This window comes from Peromyscus maniculatus, chromosome 4, assembly GCF_049852395.1.
Source record: "Peromyscus maniculatus bairdii isolate BWxNUB_F1_BW_parent chromosome 4, HU_Pman_BW_mat_3.1, whole genome shotgun sequence".
NCBI classification, from domain to species: domain Eukaryota; kingdom Metazoa; phylum Chordata; class Mammalia; order Rodentia; family Cricetidae; genus Peromyscus; species Peromyscus maniculatus.
In genome coordinates, this window is record NC_134855.1 from 120,353,261 (window position 1) to 120,377,157 (window position 23,897).

A 23,897-nucleotide genomic window follows, 5' to 3' on the forward strand; every position below is an offset into this window, starting at 1 on the left:
CAAATATGTCTAAAGCTACAAATTACATGTGAGGATCTGTGCCATGAACTAGTGAACAAAGGACCTATATGAGTGTCACCTGGTTTTTTAAACAACACTCATTTGCAATATCGTGAAGAGTAGGTCAAGTGGTAAATTCCAGAGCAGATTAATGTTGCTTTTTGTGCTTTAGATTGTAGATCAAATAGAATTTACTGATCAATTGTTAATACAAAGTGAGTCATTTTAAATATGTGAAATTAATTACGGAAGAGTAGATACACACTTTAGGAAGTTCACTGGGAAGACCTACTAGGCTAGGACTCACAAATATTCATTTGAAGGAAATAATTAGGTATTAAATCTCCTTGACAGGTTACATATCTCTGAAAATTGTTATTTTTTGTGCTTCACTGAGTTTCTCTGGGTAACATAATACTCACTGAACTGATACAAAGACTGTGTCAGTTGGAGTTTAACTAGAGAAGCATAATACTGTGAGTTATATAGGGAGTAAAGATAAACCCCCCCCCCCCTTTTTTAAACTAACAATATCTTATGCAATGATGGCAAAGTGGGAAATACTTGTCCAGAGTGGAGTACTTCCAGGTCAGAGGAGAGGTCCTAACTGAGGCTCAAAGGCTAGACTTCTGAAGAGTACTTAGGGTATGTCAGTAGGGTGTGTGGTCCAGAAATAGTTCATGGGAGAGAATAAAGACACCATAGAAGCCATGATGAAAACTGGAACGTACTGGGACAAAGTGGCATGTGGACCTGCTCCTTGTTTTGGTATAGGAACTGCAGCATCCAGCAAAAGGACCCGGAATGCATGTGTGCAAAGCTCAGGATTCAGAGGACCTGGAGCAGAAGCTGTTAGAAGCCCGTAGTTGCTGCTTCCCAAAGTGATTCTTGGGAACACACACACACACACACACACACACACACACACACACACACACACAGTCTTCCTGGAGCTCTAAAAACACCATGCTAGTGAAACTGTGGCTATGCTTCTGCCCTGCAAATCTCAAGGGACTGTCCCACTGTCCCTGTGGCGAGCCCTAATCCAGAACCACTCACAGAAGTGTAGGTCTAGTTTACTGAATTCACACTGTACAAAACAGCTGCAAGGAGAGACTATAACAGCTATGGATGGGACACTGGAGATGGCATCCTTTAGTACTATACAGCTGGAAAATGGAGGCCCACAGAGGTATTGACCCATTCCCTGTCCCATGTCGAGGAGCAGACCTAGAAATTCAGAGGCATAGGTCTCTCTCCAGGTAATATCCAAGGGAAGAAGTCAGGATTTCAAATGAGTAGCCCTGTGGTTTTATCATTAATTAATTTTCTGATACTACAAAAAGGCTACTCAATTTCTGAACTCTTGTTTTCATAGACACGGAATGGTGTGTGGGCTGTGCCCTGCAAACTGAAGGCAACTCACTTCATAATGGACGAATAAATGAATAGTCTCTCAAGAGCCATCATTTTCTGAAATTGTCCAGTGGTTTTAAGAGAAATGAGTGGTACCATCCTGAGTTGTTAAAGGTTCTCTCCTAATTCATCCAGGATTAGGATAGAATACGCAGGACTTTCCTCCTTTGTACAAGTCAGATTTCCAGTCTCTCAGCACTGTAGCAATTAAACTTCCTGTATCCTTCTTCTCCCCTAAAGGTGGTTTCTACTTGTGTAATCCGTTCAATCTGAGCTTTTTGACAGATGTAGAGTACCAAAGAGCTGTAAAAGCAAGACTCAAAAAAAGTGGTGCCGGAAGAAGCCGGGAAGATGTCCAGTCTGTCGTTACATATTTCTATGTCTTTGCTCCTGAATTTGCAATGAGTGTCTAGCAGGAGTGCCTCTTCTCTGCTCCATGTGCATCAGCTGGTGGCTCAAATGCCTGGAGCTGAAATCATGGAAAGGCCACTCCCTTCCAGCTGGAGCTGTTGCCAAAATAGCTACATGTGGGTTTTCCAAATGCTCTTGCTACTTGTACAAGACATGAAGGTTGTGCATAAGAAGTATCCTCCCAAGAGTACTAGACAGAATCCACACTACCTCCTCTCACTCATAAACCACTTAACATCATTCCTTCATGGTCACAGGCCTCTCAGACTTAAGAGATGGAAGTTTAGATCCCACCCCTCAGTGAGGGCAGAACCATCGTCTTATACTATAAAAAGAACCATGGGATTGGATAAAGAATTATCAGTACTGGAATAATTTTAAAAATAGACTTTAATCAATTAAGTGGATCCCTATGCAATAGCACCCTGGAGAATTTATGTGCACAAGGGTATACAAATATGTAATCAGTATGTAGTGAATGAAGGTAATGCTTGGATTCAGTTTGCTGGCAAGCTGTTTTTAGCAGTGTTTGGCCCGCAAGTAAGAACAATTACCTAGAGCACTCAATTATTTTAAAATTAAGGTGCTCCAACTTCAGCATCCATCTTTTTTTCCTGGGGAAAATTAACTGGGCTGATGAATTTTAGACCCACACCATTCCCATGGTCATCAAGCCCATTGAGGCAGAAGCAGATTATGATCCCTTGTAATATTTGGACAATCTTGATATGAACTGGATGGGTTTGAAGTTAATAGCAGAAAATAGCATTGCTACTAAAAGAGCCCCCTTTTACACACTCATTCATACTCATGGACATGTTTGCACACACACTTAAGAGACATGAGCAATAAAAAAAAAATATTAGGAGATTTGTTCTCAAGTATAAATGTGAGAGGGCACAAGATTGTTCAACTCAGTCACATTAGATTTTCAGTAAATCAAAATTTCTTGATTTTGAACTCTGACCATAGGTAGGTGATTTGGAAGCAATATGACCATGTGAAGCGTAAAGGAAAAGCAGTCAACACTCATAGGTACAGAAGAATAATTATGGGCTCTAGAAGCTCCAAGTGGCTCAGCACAGCTAGAAACCTGCGTGTGCATAAGGGGACACAAGAGAATCTTATGAGCTTTAGAGTCTTTAATTGTGAAGTGTTCAAAACATGGAAAAAATAGAGAAAATAATTTATTTATGTACTTACTCCCACAGTTAATAGCTACCAGCTATGTGTCATATTGTCTCAAATCTCTTCACTTTCTAACAAATAAAGTATTAAAGATTCAAATCCCCTCCCTTCACAGAAATCAAGGCCATCTTAAAACCACATGTTAGTACACATAAAAGAGAAACAACGGACTGGGAATTGAGGTATTCTGAGCAGTAGCATTTCACAGGTTGGGCAGACTACCTGCACTGTTGGCCACCATTCAGAGAGCATAAGGATGCTTTTGTAGGGTGGACATGATGCAAGGCAAAAAGATGTTTGCTCCACAGTGGAGCAGCTGCCTTATCACATCATTCCACTTGAAGAACCAAGCTAGGTGGCAGGTGGCTGCTTCTGGTTATGTTGAATTCAAGTTTCTTTTTATTGCTTATCTTTGTTTTGCTTATAAAGGAACCCAGGGCCACTTAACCCAATGTCTGTGCACTTCATTATTTCAATAGTACTCATGGATGGATCCCTACATCATTGTATCTTTATGTTTTTAAAATGATGTAGAAATCTGCCCTTTGGCAACACATTTTTTGTCATTCAACGTGGATTTTGGCTTTGCCACTGGATATAAACATGTCATAAGGAGTATGGGCATCACAGACTTAATCACTCTCTCTTTTAACTAAAGTAGTTCACCTGAAAAATGATTTGATGGGGAACCTGTACTTTTTGTGTATGTAGGCAGTATTAATGACGTAGAGCTAGGACTGGACATCCTACTCAATATAGAAAACGGGGGAAAAAGAAATCTACTTATTTGAACCTTACCTTTCTATTTTTAAGGCTAGGTGCTTTTGTTTGTTTTGTCCTAGAGTCAATGAGGAAATTGGAGGGTAGCTTGTTCTCTAAGGAATGGAATTCCAGTGACTGGCCAGGAGGCTGCCCAGCCTTTTTGAAGTAGTGACTCACGAATAGACTAGGCAGTCAAGCCATTGGACTTGCTTAGCTCACATGATTTCACTGCTCCATGTGACCCACTACATCTCTCACACTAGAGCTTATTTGCTACTGAATGAAAGCTCTCTTGCAGAGTGGGAGGATCTGTATTCCACGTGGTGAGAGAGTAGAAGGGTTAGGTGGGTGATACCCATTTAGGTTCTTTCTAGTCCTGCTTCGTGCCCATCCCACATCTATCCCCCACTCCCACAAGAATCGCTTTGGTGGTTTTATTCAATTGTCAGTTGTACTTTGATAGAGTGTTTTTTTTTTTTTAAGATTTATTTATTTATTATGTATACAGCATGTATGACCAGAAGAGGGCACCAGACCTTATTACAGGTGGTTGTGAGCCACCATGTGGTTGCTGGAAATTGAACTCAGGACCTCTGGAAGAGCAGTCAGTACTCTTAACCTCTAAGCCATTTCTCCAGCCCCAATAGAGTGTTTTTAAACTTTATTTCTTATTGTTGAAGAAAGGAAATAAAGGAGTATTTATGTTCCAGACACAAAATGGAGTTTCTGAGTTAATATGAGATATAGGTGAGCTACTGTATTTAGCCCATTTCTTCTCTCTTATTGACACATTATTCTTGAATATTTCAAAGAAATCCTGTATGTGCTGACACTCTCTCAAAGTAGAAAAAAAGGGAGACTGTGCACACATTTTACTTCTGAGGTGACACTTACCTAACAATATCTACCAAATTAAGTGTTCATTGACCTTGCATTACTGTCAACTAGCATTTTATTTCTGCTGCTTTTTTGAGTATGTTAGGCTAAAAACAAGTGACTTCGCGTAAATTATACTCATGGAAGCTTTTTAGTCCACATTCAAAGATTATGGGTTTGATGACTCTATTTGTCTAACAAGATCAGGACAAAGAGCTCTTTGGTTACCAGCGTACTTTATTGTCACCCATCAGTCTGCCTCTCCTGTGGCTGTTTTAGAGAACATAAAGTCGAGGTACTCTGTCAGGATCTCGACATTATTTACAGCTTGCTGCAACGTGGCTTATTGTCATTTATTACTTCTTATTTATGTAGCATCTTTCCACTGAAGAACCCATAGCTGCTTAATAAACAGAGCATGCACACTCAGGTGCACGCTCACGCATAACTCATACACTCAAGTGGACGGACACACACATGCACCCTTACACATCACCTGATGCCATGATATAGTTAGTAGTCCAGCACCAGAAATCTGTACAAAGCTTTCACACTCGTCTTTGTTTGTTCTAAAACTGTGCTTTGAAGAAAAGTATGCCATATTTCCTTCCACTTCAAGTGTTTGTTTATTGTTTGCCTCCAGGTGGACCGAATCATCTTCTGTGTCTTCCTAGAAGTTGACTTCAAAATCTACAAAAAGAAAATGAGCGAGTTCTTCCCTGTTGGTGAGTAAAGCCATTTGTTCCCTTTGGGATCAAGGGTGGAAGAAGTGGGGCTTCCTCTCCCTCCTTAAAACTCTTCTAACTGCAGTTCCTGTGTTTATGGTCTGCCTACAAGCTCGTACCATAGTTTCCAAGAACAACAAGAGGGGACCAGCCCTGAAACTTCCCCACTCATGACGTCATTGGATTGTCTGAGGCAAGTCAGGATATCTCTTGGGGCTCAAGTCCTCACAGCAACTGAGGGTTGGACCAAATGATCCCTAAAGGGCATTCTTCCAGTCCCAAATTGCACAATCCAGTCCTCCCTCAACAACCACGTCAAACTCCTTTGTTGAAAATTGTAGGAAACCCATTTGTATTTGTAGTCAGAATTCTGACTTTCCTGTATTTCATCCTCATTTTACCCAATTTTCTCTCCTTGAACTGCAATGACTGTATGGTCTTTTCTAGGGCAATCTGAGAATGGCTGTCACTCACCTTACTTCACACTTCTTTTTAGAATGTAGAAGAGGCCTAGGGGTTACTAAAGAGCCCTGAGTAATGGATTTAGGATTGAATGTGCCATTAGTTGGACTGGGGTAATTTGAATATTTTCCCGTCCTCCCTCTTACAGCCTATTAAGGCTGAGGCTTGTTTAATGCCTTGTTATTTTTATGGTCCTGGTGCCCAGAGTGCTTTCCTCCTTAGCCATGCTAAGAATTGCTTGTGGGAAATGCCAAGTTGCTCTGAGCATTGCTAGTAGCTGCCTTTTTTTTTTTTTTTTTTTTTTTTTTTTGCTTTTGTTTTTCGAGATAGGGTTTCTCTGTAGCTTTGGAGCCTATCCTGTAGACCAGGCTGGCTTTGAACTCAACAGGGATCCACCTGTCTCTGCCTCCCTAGGGATCCACCTGTCTCTGCCTCCCGTTCGGGGGATTAAAGGTGTGTGCCATCACCACCTGGCCTGATAGCTTGCTTTTTTTTTTTTCCCTTCTTTTCTTTGTTGGTTTCCAGATCCATTTGAAGTGGTTTTTTCAGGCAATGAGTAGTGAATCTGGTGGGTGGGAAGGAGCGAATAAAGGGTGTTGGTGCACATTCCTCTCAAGCAATATTTTACAGCCAAGTAAGAAAGAGCAGGCCCCACCCACAGTTCCAAGAGGACTTAGGTAGCTAGATCAAGCAGTGCTTAAAAAAAAAAAAAAGGAAAAAGATAGTGTCAACTCTCTACTGATGCTTTCTCTAGGGGGACTGAGTTCCTTAATCCTTACCCTAATGTTACAATTAAGTGACAGACCTGATAAAAAGTTCACCTAGGCCTGGGACAGACTTCCTTTATCAGTTTATGAGCTTTTAGACTCTTCAAGATGTTTAGAAATAATGATATCATAGTCATTTGAATCTTTTATCAGTCCGAAGATATTTACAAAAGTATAGAGCACAGATATCCCACTGCAAATTTTAAAAAATAAGACAGGCTAAAATTTTATGAGTCTAAAGTTTATTAGTAACTGTGCAAATGAGTTGTCGTTTGAAACATCGCTGCTTTAAATAAATCCAAAAACTCATCTCAGTGCTTGAACAAGTAAAATAATAATAAAATCATTCTCAGTTTTACATTAATGTTTCAAAGCACACTATACTTATGAAATTATTCCTACTGAATAATTACAATAGTAAGTACATTTCAAACTGAATGTCAAAATCTCCAACAATGCCAGTATATTTATACAATGTTGAGGTAACAGACATTTGTAAATCCTAAGTTTGAAATGTGAAATAAAGTCTATGTCTAATAGCATATATAACTTCTAATATAAATGGTATATATTATCTGTCCTTAGTTTGAATTTATGCTTAATTCATAACCATATCATCTTTGATTCAAATATAATTTTTCCTGACTTACCATATATATTTCCCCAGACTATCTCTAACTAGAGGTTTGTTTTTTTTTTCCAACACAAAGATAATAATAGTTCACAAAAGTCATTTTTTTAAATATGAAAACGAACTACTTTGTTTGGGGATACTTTGAGCTCCAGCTTATAAAGTCCACAACCCAAAATCTGAGACAAAAGGCAGAAGAATCAATGCAAGTTAAAGTAGAAAACTCCACACTGAACACAAGCTACATTTGTCAACTCCGTTGTTACCAGATGCTTAGGTCCCAACCCTACTGTCCATTTCCCTGCATTCCAATTAAATTAGAAAACAGAAATTGCCAAAGAAAATGAATTTGTTCACTTTGGCTGATATGGTGGGGGTAAAAAGTACAATTTTCCTTCTCTTTGTACCTGGGGCTGCCTTATACTTAACAGAAAGCATGAGCTAGAGGCTGAAACCTTGTCAGTTTAATTGTGAAGCAAGCTAGTCTGTCCTTTTCTGTAGGAAGGGGTCCTGCGCACCAGATTGCCTCTGTGCCCTCTCTTCTACACTAATGGAAAATATCCTTTACTTCTGTAAGGAAATCAATCAGAACAACAGAACAAGAATTTTGTAGGATGTGAGGACCCCACCTGTCCTGGGCCTGCCAGAGTTCTTTGTCCCTTGTTCCATTAGTTGGATCTCTAGAGAGCATCCTTTCTTTGTACCTTTTCTTTGGAAGTCACCTTTGCGTTGTATGTCTGTAAGCATACTCATTTTGCAAGTTAAATAAATAAATAATAAATGTGACAGTCTGGTAGTCAACGGGGGAGGATGTACGTGGCTCTCAACCTCTGCTGGGTCAAGACCCTTTGGGGGTTGAACAACCCTTTCACAGTGGTTATTCATCAGACAGATATTCTGCATATCAGATATTTACACTACGATTCATAACAGTAGCAAAATTACAGTTATGAAGTAGTGACGAAATAATGTTATGGTTATGGCTCTCCTCAACATGAAGAACTGTACTAAAGGGTCATAGCATTAGGAAGATTGAGAACCACTGGCTTAGACTATCTTTTCCCTAGTAAGGATCAGGGCTTTAGCATAGGATCAAAGTTAGGGTATTTGCTTTAGGAATAACTTAGGAATTGTTTTGTTGTTGTTGTTTTGTTTTTTATCAACCAGACACCATTGCTGCTTTTTTTTCTTTATTTTATTTTTTTAAATTTCTTCTTCTCTTATAAAATACATCCCGACCATAACCTCTCTCCCCTCTCCCCATTCCTTCTCTCCCCCGATCTACTTAAACCCCTCTGGCTCCTACAATCCTTCCTCCCTCTCTTCCAAGGGGTTCCCCCAGCTCCACCTAATGTTTGGCTGTGGGTCTCTGAATCTACTCCCAACAGCTGCCAGAGGAACCATCTCTGATGATAATTTTGCTAGGCAGCAACCTATGAGTATAGCAGAATATCATTAGGAATCATTTCATTGACTTTTTTTTTCTCTTTTTTTGGCCAGTCATGTTAGTCAGTTACTTCTCATGATATTTCTGAAAACATATATACCATATTAATCTTGTATTGTGGTTTCTATTGCTATGGGTTCACTCTAAGGTATTCTAGAGATTTAACTTTCTTGAATTTTATATAATTTTTGCTGTGTATATACATGCACACACATTCACACAAGCCCACACATGGACATGCATGCACTCATGTGCATGCACACACACACACACACACACACACACACACACACACACACACACACACACACTTGTACACAGAGGTCAGAGAACAACTTGCAGGAGTCAGTTCTCTCTATCTACCATGAGGGTTCAAGCAGGGATAGAACTCAGGTCATCAGACTTGGCAGCAAGTGCTTTTACTCACTGAGTTGTCTCACCTTCCCAATCTGTCTTGAGAGGGGCCCTAAGCCAAGATAGTGTGTGTGTGTGTGTGTGTGTGTGTGTGTGTGTGTGTGTGTGTGTTGTGAAATACAACAAGGAAGTGAAACTAAAACATAAGAAACCATAGGAATGACTTACACTCAGGTCCAGAGGGGTTATGGGTACAGTGAAAGCTGCCTGGGCAGTACAGAACTCAGCAGCAATGCGTGGTGTCTTAGATTTACTATTGCTGTGATGAAATGCCTTAACCAAAAGCAGCTTGGAGAGCAAAGGGCTTATTTGGCTTATACACCCTGAATCATTGTCAACTGAGGGAAGCCAAAGCAAGAACTGAAACTGCACAGGAACCTGAAGGCAAGAGCTGAAGCAGACCATGGAGGGGGGCTGCATACTGGCTTGCTCGTCATGGTTAGCTCAGCCTGCTTTCTTGCAGAATCCAGGACCACTAGCCAAGGGTTAGCCCCACCTGCAATGGTCTGTCTGGAACCTCCCCCACTGATCACTAATTAAGAAAATACTATACAGGCTTTGCTTGCTTACATTGTGTTCTTCTAGAGGCATTTTCTCAAATAAAGTCCCCTCCTCTCAGATGACTCTAACATGTTAAGTTGGCATAAGACTAGCCAACACAGATGGGGCAGGAGAGGAAGAGAGATGGTAGGACTAGACCTTCCTTGGGGTTCCTTAGGCTTTCTCACGGCGGGTGGTGGGTTTGCTCATTTGAAGAAAGCATTCATGAAGGGTGAAGCTCTTTATGAGACTTGGATGTGGACCATTAGGTTTGAACAGCACCAGCAGCTGTGTGGTGTGTTTGGTTTTGGGTCAGTGGGATAAGGAACAGTGAGGCAAATATCAAACACCCACATTGGAAGTATGGGTTTTAAGTAAGTCAAAGGTGATGGATCCAGTGAGATTTCAGACAGCTCATGGCAAGCCTGAAAATGAATGGCAAGTGGATCACTGTATTTTATAATCTGACACCCCTCAGATATAGAAAATGAGCCATATTTGAATGAATTGTGACATGCAACTGGGAGGTGACAATATATTTCAGACTGAGACCAGCATCTGTCATTGCCCAAGTAGCAATGGGCTAGTCTTCTCTACAGCATCATTAGAGAAGTCTTTGATCTCTTGGCAGGATGAGGTCAGAACACCAAGAATGCCCCATCCTTAAATTGTTTGTCGTAAATTGTTTCTTGAAGCCTCCATACTTCTCTTTCTTCCAATACATATAAAACTCACTCATGGAAACACTCCCAATGAGTCAAATTGGTGCTTCATTAGAGAGCTCAAAGTTTACTTCTCTCTACATCATCCAGACAGCATAGTGAGTGAGAAGCAATGGGGAAGTGAAAGATCTCACAGAGCAACAAAGGAGGAGATAGAAATCACCACTGTTGGCTCTTGTAGGGCTATAGAAATGAGATATCATAGAGTGGATGTTTAACTAACAGAGTGTATTTTATCACATTTCTGTAGTCTGGAACTTGAAGATCAAGATGTTCGCAGAGGTGGCATGTTCTGAGACCTCTCTCTTGGGCAAGTTCATGATCATATACCCCTGTCTTCAGATGGTCTCCCCTCTGAATAGCTTGTCATCTGTCTTTCTCTCTGTATAAGGACACTGATCACATTAGATAAAGACCCTACTCTATTGACATCACTTTACGTAATCACACTTTTAAAACCCTAAATCCAAAGACAAACTAAAATTTGACAGCACCTCACTCAGAGGTACAGGGTATGAGGAGTTTAATCAAATGTTAGAGGGGATATAACTGAGCCCATGACTGTGAATACCAGAAAAATGTAAAGAAACTGCAAAGGAGAGAACTCAAGAAAGATTTCCCTCACAATTTTATTTCTTGCTGTGGGGTGAAGCACATTTGACTTCTTCCTTCCAGATGTATTATTTGGAAGCAGAATATGGCAGTTTTATGGAATTATCCTACACTTTAGTTACAAATAATTTATAGTTACAGTGCACTGTTATGTGGCCTAAAGCAAATAATCTTTCTGTGATTCAGCCGAGAATCTCTTTGTTCTTTATGTAAAAGGTTCATATTTAACAGTGTGTAGAATTTATTGTATGTACTTTCAATTGACTATAATATGAAAGAAGAGAGGTTCTGGTGGAGAAATGGAAGTCCAATTTTGCCAAGTGTAGTCTTACTAGAGAACTTAAGAATGCTAATTTTTCTCACGTAACAATGCATAATTGAAATTTTTATAACTTTGTCCAAGAATCCTGATGTTTGGAGCTTGACACCCACTCCCCATCTCTGAATTGTGGAAAGCCTACATTTGTTAACTGCAGTGATTCCCAGCCATGGATGATTTTGTTCTATAGAGACATCTTGAGATATTTTTGTCTTTTCTTAATGTGGGAGAAGAAAGACTACTGTTGTGCAGTGGGTGGAGGTCACAGATAATCCTAAACCTAGTGTACTGGGCAGCTCCCTGGAACAGTATGCCTTAGCAGCTCTGGCTGCGGCAATTGCCCTTCTTATCATTCAGGACACTGGATATCTTTACCTTTGCATTATGCCAGGGTTTCCTGCTTGCTGATGTCTTGCTCAGACTCCTCTGTCTAGCTGGGTTGAAATCTTTTCACTTATTACACAGTTCTAAAGCTTGAAGATGAAAGAATGATAAGAACACTTAGAACGTGGTGGTAGCAGAGCATTGAGTATCATACCTGCATATTCACAGTGGTCAGGAATTCAAAGCCAACATCTATGAGTGCTGGGTTATTGGGGCATAGTTCATGAAGAATATGGCTCTTGTGCTGATTGTTAGGAGTGAACTGGCGCAAAGAAGAAAAGCCCAGTGTTGTTTAAGCAGCAGAGATGGAAAGGGGCCTTGGGGTTGAAGAAATGGTGAAGCCAAGCAGGATACTTTTTTCCAGTTTGTGAATCTCTGAAAGATGTGTTCACACTTTTCAAGAAAATAAGCAACTAGGACTAGACATTTTTCAGTTAAGAAAAAACATAGTAGATTATATGTAGACTGTCCTCATCTATAATGGTTCAACTCAAGATAATTTGACTTTATGAAGGAGATAAAGTTAAACGTTTAAAAGAAGCTTTACTTCAGAATTTTAATTCTGATGTTATCCATGTCTAATCTTCAGATGGCAGAACAATGGCAGACAGCCTCAGCAGCTGATCAGCTCTGCCAAGTTGAGGGTACATGACTGACGTTCCATAGTGAACTATGCAGCCAAACTAGGATGTCTAGTAGGTTAGGTTTGTTAAATGCATTTTGACTAGAAATTCTTTCAATTTGTAGTGGGGTTACCAGAATGTACCCCATCCTAAATAAGGAAACACCCATATACAAAAGGATTTAAGCTGAATCTGAGAGTACAACCCTATAATTCTAGAATTCAGGACTATGAGGTAGGAGTATCCTGAGACTGCGGCAAGCCTGGACTACATAAGACCCACTCTTAATAACAACAACAAAAGGTTTAATTCTGTCCATGACTTGAAAACTGGCCTTCCCACATCAGTCCAATGTCATGGGTACAGTACCTGTCCTCATAGCAATGGCAACAGATGGAGGCTGTACAACGTGAGGTCAGAGGCCAAAGTCACTCGAGTAGGTGAGCCTCATCTCCAGCCTTATTCCTGGGCAATGTTTCTTCCCATAGCAATCCTAAAGTTGCTTGTCTGCTCCCAAACTGATGCTGTATTTTTTCTTGCAATATATGTTAAAGTTCCAAGAAGAGTAGCATTCCTCCAGTTACACTGGGTCTTCGTGTGTCCTCCTCCTTTCTGATCAGTTTTCCAAGAACAACGAAACACAGTTGCCATGAGCCAGTAAGGTTTTCTTCCTCTTGCTTTGCCAATCTAACATTTGGAAGATAGAGATGTGAAAACAGTATTGATGACAGGGTGGTGAGTTTCAGAGAAAGAAAATCAGTCTAGTGACCATAATGTCTAGTGAACATCAAAAGCATCTGTGGCATAAGGAAAAGAGCTGTTGGGCTTGCCACCGCAGGAAATAGTTTCCACTGCTGGTGCAATCTCAGAGCCATGGCTTCATGCTTGTGGCTTACTTGTTCTGGCTTTCAGACTTGCTAGAGGCAAGCACATATAAGGTCAAGGCCAATAGAAGGAAAGCAATGTAAAGAGTTACTCAGATAGGTTTCTAGACTGAGCATCACAAACATTAAAATGTATATATTTGTATATTTGTTTGTACCTTGATTCTTGATAAAAATGTAAAATGCATAGCTTAACTGTTGTGATCACGGTTATAAGAAAATAAAAGTTCTCCACATAAAAATCACATATATTTTGAACTAAGAAAAGCACACAAGCAAAAAGAAGAAAACATACAGTATTTCCTAACCTATATTCCAGACAGCAATCACATTTTGTTATATCTTTCTGGTCTTTAGAGATGGAAAAATGCAAACAACCAGAAATTCCGACTTATCACCCCCTTCCTGTCACTCAGCACAAACAGTGAGCATTTCTTGTCATCAGGTGTTCTTCAGTTACTTTATTTTAATGGACCCAAAGTTTACTCAAAGCCTTGTCACTGAACTTGGGACTATTTTTGCAAATTGTTCTGTATTTGCAACTTATGAAAACCGTCCTTATCCTTATGGGTAAATATTCACATTCTCTCTAATTTTCAATACTTTTAAAACGTGAAATTGCTTTTCCAAATGTATTCAAAACCAAGACACTTTTGCTGGGAGTTCTCAAATTTCTCTCTGTTCTTGCAGCACTATAGATAAGTGCCCTTTATTACACAACTGCTGGGATTTCCATTTCTACAGACAAAACTATAAACAGCCATGCCTACCATTACACAACCCACTTTACATTCCCGTGAGCAGCCCATGTGGACTCTTTTCCCTCCTACTCTTCTCAATGGTGCATATTCTTGTGTTTTGATGTTATCATTTTTCTATATTAAACAGGGTAATTAATGGGAATCTGCATTTCTTATTATCTATGTGATTTATTCATTCTTTTTAGCCACTTATCTCCAATTTTCTTGTTTGTAATTTTTAAAACTGTGTGTGTGTGTGTGTGTGTGTGTGTGTGTGTGTGTGTGTGTGTGTGTGTGTTTGTGTCTGTGTACACGTACGTGCCATGGAAGATGTATGAAGGTCAGAGGGCAACTTTGTGGAGTCAGTTCTCTCCTTCTTCATGTGATTTGCAGAGATCAAACACAGGCTTGTATACCAAGTACTTTACCCACTGAGCCATCTCTCCAGGACTAGATCTCTAATATTCTTGTATGAAAGGACTAATTATATCCTTTGTATATTTTTAATGACATTTCATCTTTTGTTCATTGATCTATAAAGTGTCTTTGTATATTAAGCATCTTAACTCTTTTAAATATATGCTACAAATACTTTTGTATTTCAGCATTTGCCTTTGTTATATTATTTTTATTACCAAAATAGTGGGAAAATATTTTATAAATAAACATAAAGAATGTAGGCAAGAAGAAAGATGGAAGATTTTTTAAATAAAACTTTTTTCCTAAAATATGATTTTATTTATCAGCCAAAACTTCAATAATGACTGTGATGTTAAGCTTATGGATTAATGGCCCAGGACCTTGGTTAAATTATAATATAATTCTTCTTAGTAATACCTTGAGATATTCTTTAACACCACCACCTGATTCTGACTTTCCATGTATGTTAGGTAGGAAAAGGATGCCCACCTCAAAAGAAAAAAAGAATGGTATCTATGCCTTAAACTACAGAGCCTGGGATATGTTAAGTTATACTAAAAAGAGAAAATAAAGCTTCAGTTCAATTTGCAATCAGCTGACTTAGCATAAAGGTATTCCTCTGGGATTTTTAGTTGGAGTCCTTAGAATTAGTTCTAAGGGATTTTAAGATTGGAAGGAGACAGAAGGAGAGAATCGGTGGGAGATATGATTACAGAAGAATGTTCAGAAAGATGCAACATTGCTGAATTTGAAGATGGAGAGAGAGGGCTATGAGCTGTGGAATACAGGTGGTTTGTATAAGCTACAAAACCAAGGAAATGTTCCCCCCCTCCTGTTCCTGAAGGGAATGAAGTCCTGCTTTACAGTTTGATTTGAGCAAAATTGGATCCTTGTTGAACTTCTACCCTATAAACTGTAAGGTAATAAATTCACCTTGAAAAAGAAAAGAAGTCCCACTACATAGTTCTAGCTGGGGGAATTTACTCTGTAGACGAAACTGGCATTAAACTTACAGAGACCTACTTGCCTCTGCCTCTCCAGTGCTGGGATAAAAAGGGGAGCCACCACATGCAGCAAATCTGCTTATTTTTAAGGGACTGAATTAGAAATCTATTAAGAGCAGTGATAAAAGCTTATGCACCAGTACTCTTTGAAAAATTAAATGAAACAAAGACAAAATCAAAACCCTGTTCACCTAGTATGAGTTGCTTTTTTCTCCCTCCCTAAATGGCATATCCAGTGTATAGAAAACCTAGAGTGAATGAATCCAAAAGTTTCTTTAATGATGATTACTTACAGGAACGTGGCCCATTTATGCACATTTCTGCATGGGTCACATTGACGTTTAGAATTCTACAAGGCAGGCACTGGGTAATGTGACATAAACGAGTTTGCTGCCTTCTTACGAATGAGTACTAGCTATTTCCACTTGATGGGCCTCCAAAGCTGCAAACACATTGTGCCTTCCTTCAGTGAAAATCCAGCCAAGTGTTGCTGTAACCAAGCAACCCGAATGCTAGGATGAGCACCAGGCAGAGGCAGGAAGCAATCTGTTCCTTCAAGACAGGTGAGTGTGTAGTGCGTGGAGCGCACACCGATAAACACCAGAACAAACAAGGACCTGGGAACATGAGCTTTGACTAAGCAGAGTTTGATCTTATTAGAAAGTTCTGAAAAAACAGATACTTCCTAAGCACCACTTAGAACGGGGAAATGAAACGATAGCTGTAAGGAGACAGCAGCAGGGTGCTTTGGCAAGAGGCTTCAACAGTTTAGTTTCTGTTCCCTATTTGAAAGCACAGAGGCAAAGGTACAGGAAATAAATGTCTTTTGAGGAATAGTATATGAATGAGAAAATTCGGACAGGGCTCCAGAAGAAAAAACAAAACAAGAAAATAACGCAGAATTCCCAAACCTATATTCTGTCTTTTGACCAGACCTGACTTCTCTCAGCCATGTGTCGCTGTCCTTCGTCTCCTTCATTTGTCATTCACTCTAGGGGCTGCAACAATCACGTGACTGTCCCAACCTTTCCTCTGTAATTGTCTTTGGTGAGGTTGTATAATCATTCTCTCCTCCTCCTGTTCCTCCTCCTTCTTCCTCTTTCTTCTCCCTCCTCCTTCTCTCCCACTTCTACTTCTTGCTCTTGATCTTCTGCCTCCCTTTCTCATCCCCCTCCTCCTTCCTCTCAGCAGGTCTACCAATGTAGTAGCCCTGGCTGAATTCACTATGTAGTCTAAGTTGTTTTCCAACTTGTAACAATCCTCCTGCCTCTGACTCTAAAGTGCCAGGATCATGGGAACAAACCACCACAGCTAGATCTAGAACCTCTTGAATGGGCTGACCATGACTACTAATATCCAGTGTGTATTTGATCACATGAATTCTGATGATACTTTGAAGTCATTGGTATCCTTAACTACGCATCATTTACCCAGTAAATGTTCCATCTTCTACTTTCCTACTGCCTGTGAATTTTGCACAGCACTCTGCTAGTCTATGTCTAGTTGGGAGTCTCTTAGACATCTTCATCTCAACACATTCAAAACAACTTTTAAACTCTATCTACTTACTCCTCAATTGCTCTCTTCCCAAATCCCAAACTGTATTTAAAATTTTTTCCAGTCCTGCTCAACCATGTGATCCTGCAGCCACTTATAAAATAATCACTCAGAGGCTTAATATTATTTACAAACTGTATGGCCTATGGCAGGCCTCTGGCTAGCTAGCTCTTATATCTTAAATTAATACATTTTTATTAATCTATGTTTTGCCACATGTTCTGTGGCTTTACCAGTCTGCTGGTATCTTGCTTCTCCTTCTGCAGTGGCTAGAATCTCTCTAGACTCTGCCCTTCTCTTTCCTGTTTCTCTCCTTGGATTTCCTGCCTGCCTCTAAGCTGCCTTGCTATAGGCCAAAGCAGCTTATTTATTAACCAATGGAAACAACATATATTCACAGTGTGCAAAAAGACATTCCCCAGCACCACACTCTGTAATTTCATACCACTGTGTGATAAGCTAGTTGAGCTACATATAGGATGATGAAAAGGATTACTTTTTATTGATAAGTCAAAACTGATATGTTAATGACAACTGAGTGCTCCTTATTGACCCACAACAAAGTCAAACCATAAAGTCCTTTTGCTTTTATCCACCTTTAAAAAAAAAAACTTTAAAAAATTTAGCCCTCTTAGCAACTCTACAGAAAGTATATTCAACCATTAGATAATTTCAATGGTTCCTAATATTCAATTTAATGTTGGAAGTGAGGCCTCTGTAAGGACAGTCTCTCATTTGTTAATGTTGGCCTAGAGTTTTTATTTATAAAGTCTTATTAAGAAGTCAGGAGAATTCCACCATCTCCCATACTTCAAGGAAATCCTAGAGAGTGTTATTTATTCTAACAATATTTTCTTTCTTTGTAAATGCAAATAGTTCCCAGAAACTGCTAATAATAAAATACAAAGATGGCACAAGAGGCCTATGGACTGTAAGCACATGTAGTGTGAGCCACCAAGGCTTATAGAACTGGTGGCCTTGAAAGACCCACCCGTATGTATGTATGACCCTAAATGAAGACAAGGTTTTTGGATAACATGCTTCAGGTTATTTCCTTCGGTTAAGGAGGATGTGGAGATGTAACCAACCGTCTTATTAAATAAGAAACACAGAACCAATGTAAAAGAGAAAGCCAAGAGGTCAGAGCTCAGAGCTAAAATCTCACCCTTCCTCCTGTGGTGGTCTTAGCTCTCCGAAAGAGAGCTACTTCCTGTGTGTATGTCTTTTCATAGTCTTTTTGTTCTGCCTTTTCATTGGTTGTAAACCCAAACATGTGACTGCCTCATCACTGCCTGTATTTACAGCCCCCCAGGTCTTAAAGGCATATGTCTCCAATGCTGGCTATATCCCTGAACACACAGAGATCTACCTAGCTCTTCTACCAAGTGCTGGGATTAAAGGTGTGTGCCACCACTGCCACACTCTTGCTATGGCTCTAATAGCTCTGACCCCCAGGCAACTTTATTTATTAACATACAATCAAAATCACATTTCAGTACAATTAGAATACCACCACAAGGATGGCTCAGTAGCTCACTAGAGTAACTTTTACCTTTACTGTGCCTTTTTTCCATGCAACTATGGTCCTCTTTCAAGTTGGTCTTCATCCATGCATATACCTCTAAGCCAATCTAAAGATTGCAGACATGGCCCATGACAAGATCCATCCAGCTGCATAGTAGCTGGGTGATTTCAAGCACAGCATGGTTATGCCTAGCTCTGGTTTGGGCACATACTGTACCATATTAGCATAAGGGAGTCATCACAAGATAATTTGTCATAGATGTCCCCAAACATGGGTACCCTCTTTCTTTGGGCAAGTGAATCTAGAACTACAGTGTGTTTAAACATCTCATGCAAGGATGGCCAAAACCCTGGTTTCTAGATCTCGCCTCTGTAAATTCTTACTTCATATATCTTGAGTAAGTACTGGAAGTTTGTGGTTTTTACAAGTTTTCAAGTGATGATGAGACCACAGTTTGAAAACTTGTTTCAGAATAAAGTTCTCTCTGTGGATCAATTTGTCTATTTGGGGGGGGGGGCAGAGGTGAGGGTGGTGTTTTCTACACTCCCAAACATTGTATTAATAATGTAGACCTAAAGGAAAGAATGAAGCTAAATCTTAAGTTATTTGAAACCCTAGGGCATAGTTTATTATTTTAAGTGTGTACTCTTTATTGCTGGGAAACAAAGTGCTTCTCAGAAAGCAGGTTCAGTGACTAGACAAATACCATTCATATTAACTCTGTCACCCATAGAGAAGGTGAAGTAAAAACCCACCATACAGCTAAAGCAGGTTTGCCTCTTCTTTACAAAGGGGCTTCTGAAGCAAATATAGCTAGCAGTTACCCCATACTGGTTCTTCAACAGAAACTAGTTGGTTTTCACATATATTTTTTATTAAAATAAGAACTTTAGTCATAACTGTATATCAACAGGGTAATCTGACAGAGAATTATGGGCTGAATAAAACTCGCACCTTTTATGAAATTAACATCAAAGAAGCCCTTTGAGAGGAGCTGGAGTTTTAGCCTTTGTGTGAGCTATACCTAGGGAAAGAAGGGGAGTTTTCTGGGACTGGCATTTGTGCACACACAGAACAATACCATCTGATGGATTGCTCTCTGTTTTGAAATGGTATTTGTATCTCTTTGGCTAGAGACCTTTTATTGCATTTTTGTCCTCTAACAAAGACGTATGAAGCTTGAAAAACTGCATAAAAGGACAGGAGCTCTGTGCCCACGCTCCATCAGTCCACTAACTATGTCCAAATTTTCAGTGCCACGACTCCCTATCTCTGGAGGCTATCATCTGTTTTTATATAATGTCACTCTGGTTCCTAGTATTGTTAGGAATAGAAGCCCTCTTAGAAATAGTTTGTAAATATGATTCAAGCAAGCACATTTTACGGAATATTGAAGCAAGGTGAATTTAATTAATATGCAACTACATCATGTGCTTTCCAGACCAAAAGTACTTTCTTTTTATTTTAATTCAAATAGCAAAATATAAAAGCACACATCTTATGATATCACGGTAAGTTCCTCTGATAAAGAAAAAAAGTTGTCCTTCAAAACTAGATGCATCATTCTTCTTCCTAAAGTTGTTTAGCTATTCTAGTTTTCACCATAAACTTCAAATGCTGGCATATTGGTCAGGATTTTCTTTCTTTTAAAAATCTTTTCTTAGGGTTTCTCTAGAGAAGCAGATGGATACACCTGTGTATACACATACGGAAAGTAGTTATTATAAGGAGTGGCTTGTAAAATTATGGTGGCTGACAAATCTCCAGCTCTTCAGACAGGAAGGTAACACCAAAGAACAGGTAGCACAGTTCCCCTCTGAGGCCAATGGCCTGAGAACCAGAAAGACAATGGTGACTTTTGTTCAGCAGTTCTCAACCTATGGGTCACAACCCCTCTGAAGGTTGCATGTCAGATATCCTGCATATAGTATATTTACATTGTGGTTCATAACAGTAGCAAAATTACAGTTATATAGTAGCAATGAAATAATTTTATGGTTGGGGGTCACCACAAATGAGGAACTGTATTAAAGTGTCATAGTAATCATTAGGAAGGTTGAGGATCACTCACTGTTCTAGTCTGAGTACTTGTAGGCTTAAGACAAAACAAGAAGCAATATTTCAGTTTGAATTCAAAGGTAGAGAAGAAACAGTATCCAAGTATGAGAACCATCAAGCCAGCACTGTGGATAGTAGACTATGAAGTATGCCCCTCTTCCAGGTGAAGGTCAGCCTTTTTGTCCTATGAGGACTTTCCTATGATTTCCTGATGGTCATCCACCTAAGGGAGGGCCATCTACTTTTCTCAGTCTTCCTGTTTAAGTGGTAATCTCCAGAAACACCCTCAGAGGCACACACAGAAAGATATTGAGGAACCTTGTGGCCCAGTCACATGGCTTGTGAAATGAACCATTATACCTGATAAGGGAGGACCTTTAGCCAGAAAAGACCACTTAAACTTTGGATTATCAGGCTCTGCCCTTCAGCCATTCAGAACTAATTTCATTTCATTGAAGGTATTTTGACTGTTCATGTACATGTATTTCCAAGAGTTTCTCCTCTGTTTGAGTGTGCTAAAAATAAAAATAAACAAATAAATAGAAACCAAAGCCTGTCCTGAAGCAAGGATTCAAATGTTGAGATACTTTGTTAAAAGGCAATCCGAGGAAACACCAGCAGAAGAGAGAGGAAGGGAGAGTGGAAAAAGAAGAAAGTCATTGGGTTAAATTCCAAACCATTTACACCCTACCTCTCTTCAAGTTCAAGTTCAAACATTTTGAGTTCCATGAGGAAAAGAGACTTATGGAAATCATGTGGAACAACCTTGGGGTATTTGTGGGTGAGCTTGAGAAACAGGGAGCTGTCAGTTATGTGTGGTGGGTTGACTCCTGGGACATACTCATTGTATAGAATTTCTTTAGCCAGCTCAGCTGTAGAAACCAGAACCAGAGAAAACTCTTAGACAAGGGACCCATATTGCAGAGGCCAAGGTCTAATACATTTAAAGTGTCAGTGAGCAAGTATATGTAGTCAGGAGACTACCTTTTCTGGTGACCTACTCTTGGATCTCATTACCTCAAGTTATCCTCAGCTCGCCTTTTAGGTGACCCTTCACCTCCTCTAGAAAGTATCCATGGACTTCCTCTTTTGTGTTTGTGATAGAACCTCTGCTCACCTACAGTAACCCATCATTTCCTGCTCTTCTGTCTCAGGTCTGCTCATTATGACTCACTTTGTGATTTCTGTGAAGAAGGAGATGCTTAACTTCAGTCTTCAAGAACTATTATGCTTCTTATATGTAGTAGTGCTTACTAAATGGTTACCAAAGTAGCAGAGCAGAATACCAGTGCATATCACCAAATAATTAGTAGCTTTAAAAGCTTATTCTGTGCAAGGTGTGTGTGTGTGTGTGTGTGTGTGTGTGTGTGTGTGTGTGTGTGTATCTCCCCCACCCCAGTTGTAGGAAATTGGTTACTTTACTACCCCTGCTCTTCAGATTAAGAAACTGAGGGTTGTATTGTTTGATGTCACTTTCCCAAGATTACATATTTGTTTGTGGTTTGGCCATTTAATGGAAACGTTTTTATCTATTCTATTACATAAAATGAATGGTGCTGGGTACCAAGAAAAACAAGAGAACACAAGACATGATCTTCATCTCCATAGTATTCATGAGGTGGGCATTTGGAAGGCAGATATATTCATAAGTGCTAGATTGTGATATATTATGGAAATAATTAGTCCTTGATGATGTTTCTAGTGCTTTGCATGGCACCATCTAACTCAGTCCTCAGAACAGGTCTATGTAATAGACATTGTTATCATCACTCATTTTGACTGAGGAATCTGAAACTCAGGAAGAATGGGCAACTTCTCCAAGATAACATGGGCTGAAGGGCCAGTAAGCAGACCTGATCAAATGTCTTCAAAATATATATTAAAAAGACAGTAAAAATAAGGTCCACAAAAAAAGAATACAGTCAATTCAAATTTTCATCAAATAGATGATCAGGAAAGCCTTCATAGACATCCTTTCTGATTTAGCTGCCTTTTGCTTTTCTCGGTGAAATCCCTGCTTCCCTGCATCAGAAAATGTAAACAGTCTTGAAGGGTATAGATGACAAGAGAGGGAGATGGTTTTACTAACAGGAATGAGGCAGATAGAGGAAGTTAAAGGAAAATACTGTTGTTTATCATCCAAAGGTCTGTGCTCTAGAATATTGGTCCCCAGGATAATGGTACTGAGATTCTAGGCCATTTAGAGACAATTAGATCATGTGGGCACTACCCTAGGTAGTGTGGTCCTCATAGGACTAGGTTAATGCTCAGATTCCATACCTATAGGAGAGAGAAAGAGAGTTTCTGCCTCTCCCTGCCAACTTGCTTACTCTTAACATGTGCGTGCACCTATTTTGTGATGCCATCTGCCATATGATGACATAGCCAATGGCTGTCAACAGAGGCCTGAACAGGTGGGACCACACTATTTTATACTTTGATCCTCCAAAGCTGTGGGCTAAATAAACCTCTTGTATCCGTAAAGTACCCGCTTCAAGTATTTTGTGACAGCAACATAAAATGAGTAACAGCAATGATACCTTGAGGAAACAGAAAATACTTGGGTGTTGCCATCTGTCTAGGTGAGAACACCAATGTCACAGAAGTAAAGAAGCCAGTAGGAACCAGATATTGTTGGCCTTACGTATTAGAGGGAAGTTTCTGGCTTTGTGCTTTGCACGGGGGCTGTAGACCAGAGCAGAACTGTATTAAAACTGAACTGGTAGCCACTCTTAAAGGGAAGAAAGTATGTCAGAGAAAGAAACAGAAAGGACCAACTGGGAAACCTTCAAGATTCTTAAGGCAGAGGGTTAGAATTAGAGTAAAGTGACCAGAGTGGATAAACATAGAGGCATTGACTGTCTGGATTGAGTGTCTGGATTGCTGTAAAAAAATACCATAAATGAAAAGACTTATAAAACAGAAATTTATTCTCACAAGCTAGAAGTCCACTTTCCAGATTTCAGCAATTCTACTGCCTGCTAGGGCCCAGTTCCTTACAGAGAGCATCGTCTCTCCACGTCCTTAATGGAAGAGCAGAGACTGGGTCTCTCCTTGACCTCTTCCTTAAGGCAAGGGATCTCATTCATCAGTGCTCCATCTTGGTGATGTAATTATATTCCAAAAGTCATGACTTTGGAGAAAGGACTCAACATATAAAGAGGTGGTAAGCATTCAGTCCAAAGTATTAGATGTGATGAGCATTCAAGGAGAGACATAACATGCTGTGAGTTCAAAGGAGTAAGTACAACCATGTGTGGTGGTATGCAACTGAGGCAGGAGGATTGGGACAATTTTTACATGGCGTTATTACAGCTGGTCTACATAGGAAGACCATTTCTCAATACACACATGTACACACACACATACACACACACACACACACACAGACACACACACACACACACAGT

The 23,897-nt window shown here is 39.8% G+C and overlaps 1 protein-coding gene across 4 annotated transcripts in view; it reads left to right on the plus strand.

Moving 5' to 3' along the window:
* Macrod2 (mono-ADP ribosylhydrolase 2) overlaps positions 1–23,897 on the plus strand; it is a 1,982,629-nt gene that overhangs the window by 1,774,992 nt on the left and 183,740 nt on the right. For all 4 annotated transcript variants that reach the window (XM_006983683.4, XM_042276356.2, XM_042276357.2 and 1 more), the window contains exon 9: positions 5,297–5,378. In XM_006983683.4, coding sequence (XP_006983745.1) covers positions 5,297–5,378 — 82 coding nt within the window. The remainder of the gene's footprint in view (positions 1–5,296; positions 5,379–23,897) is intronic.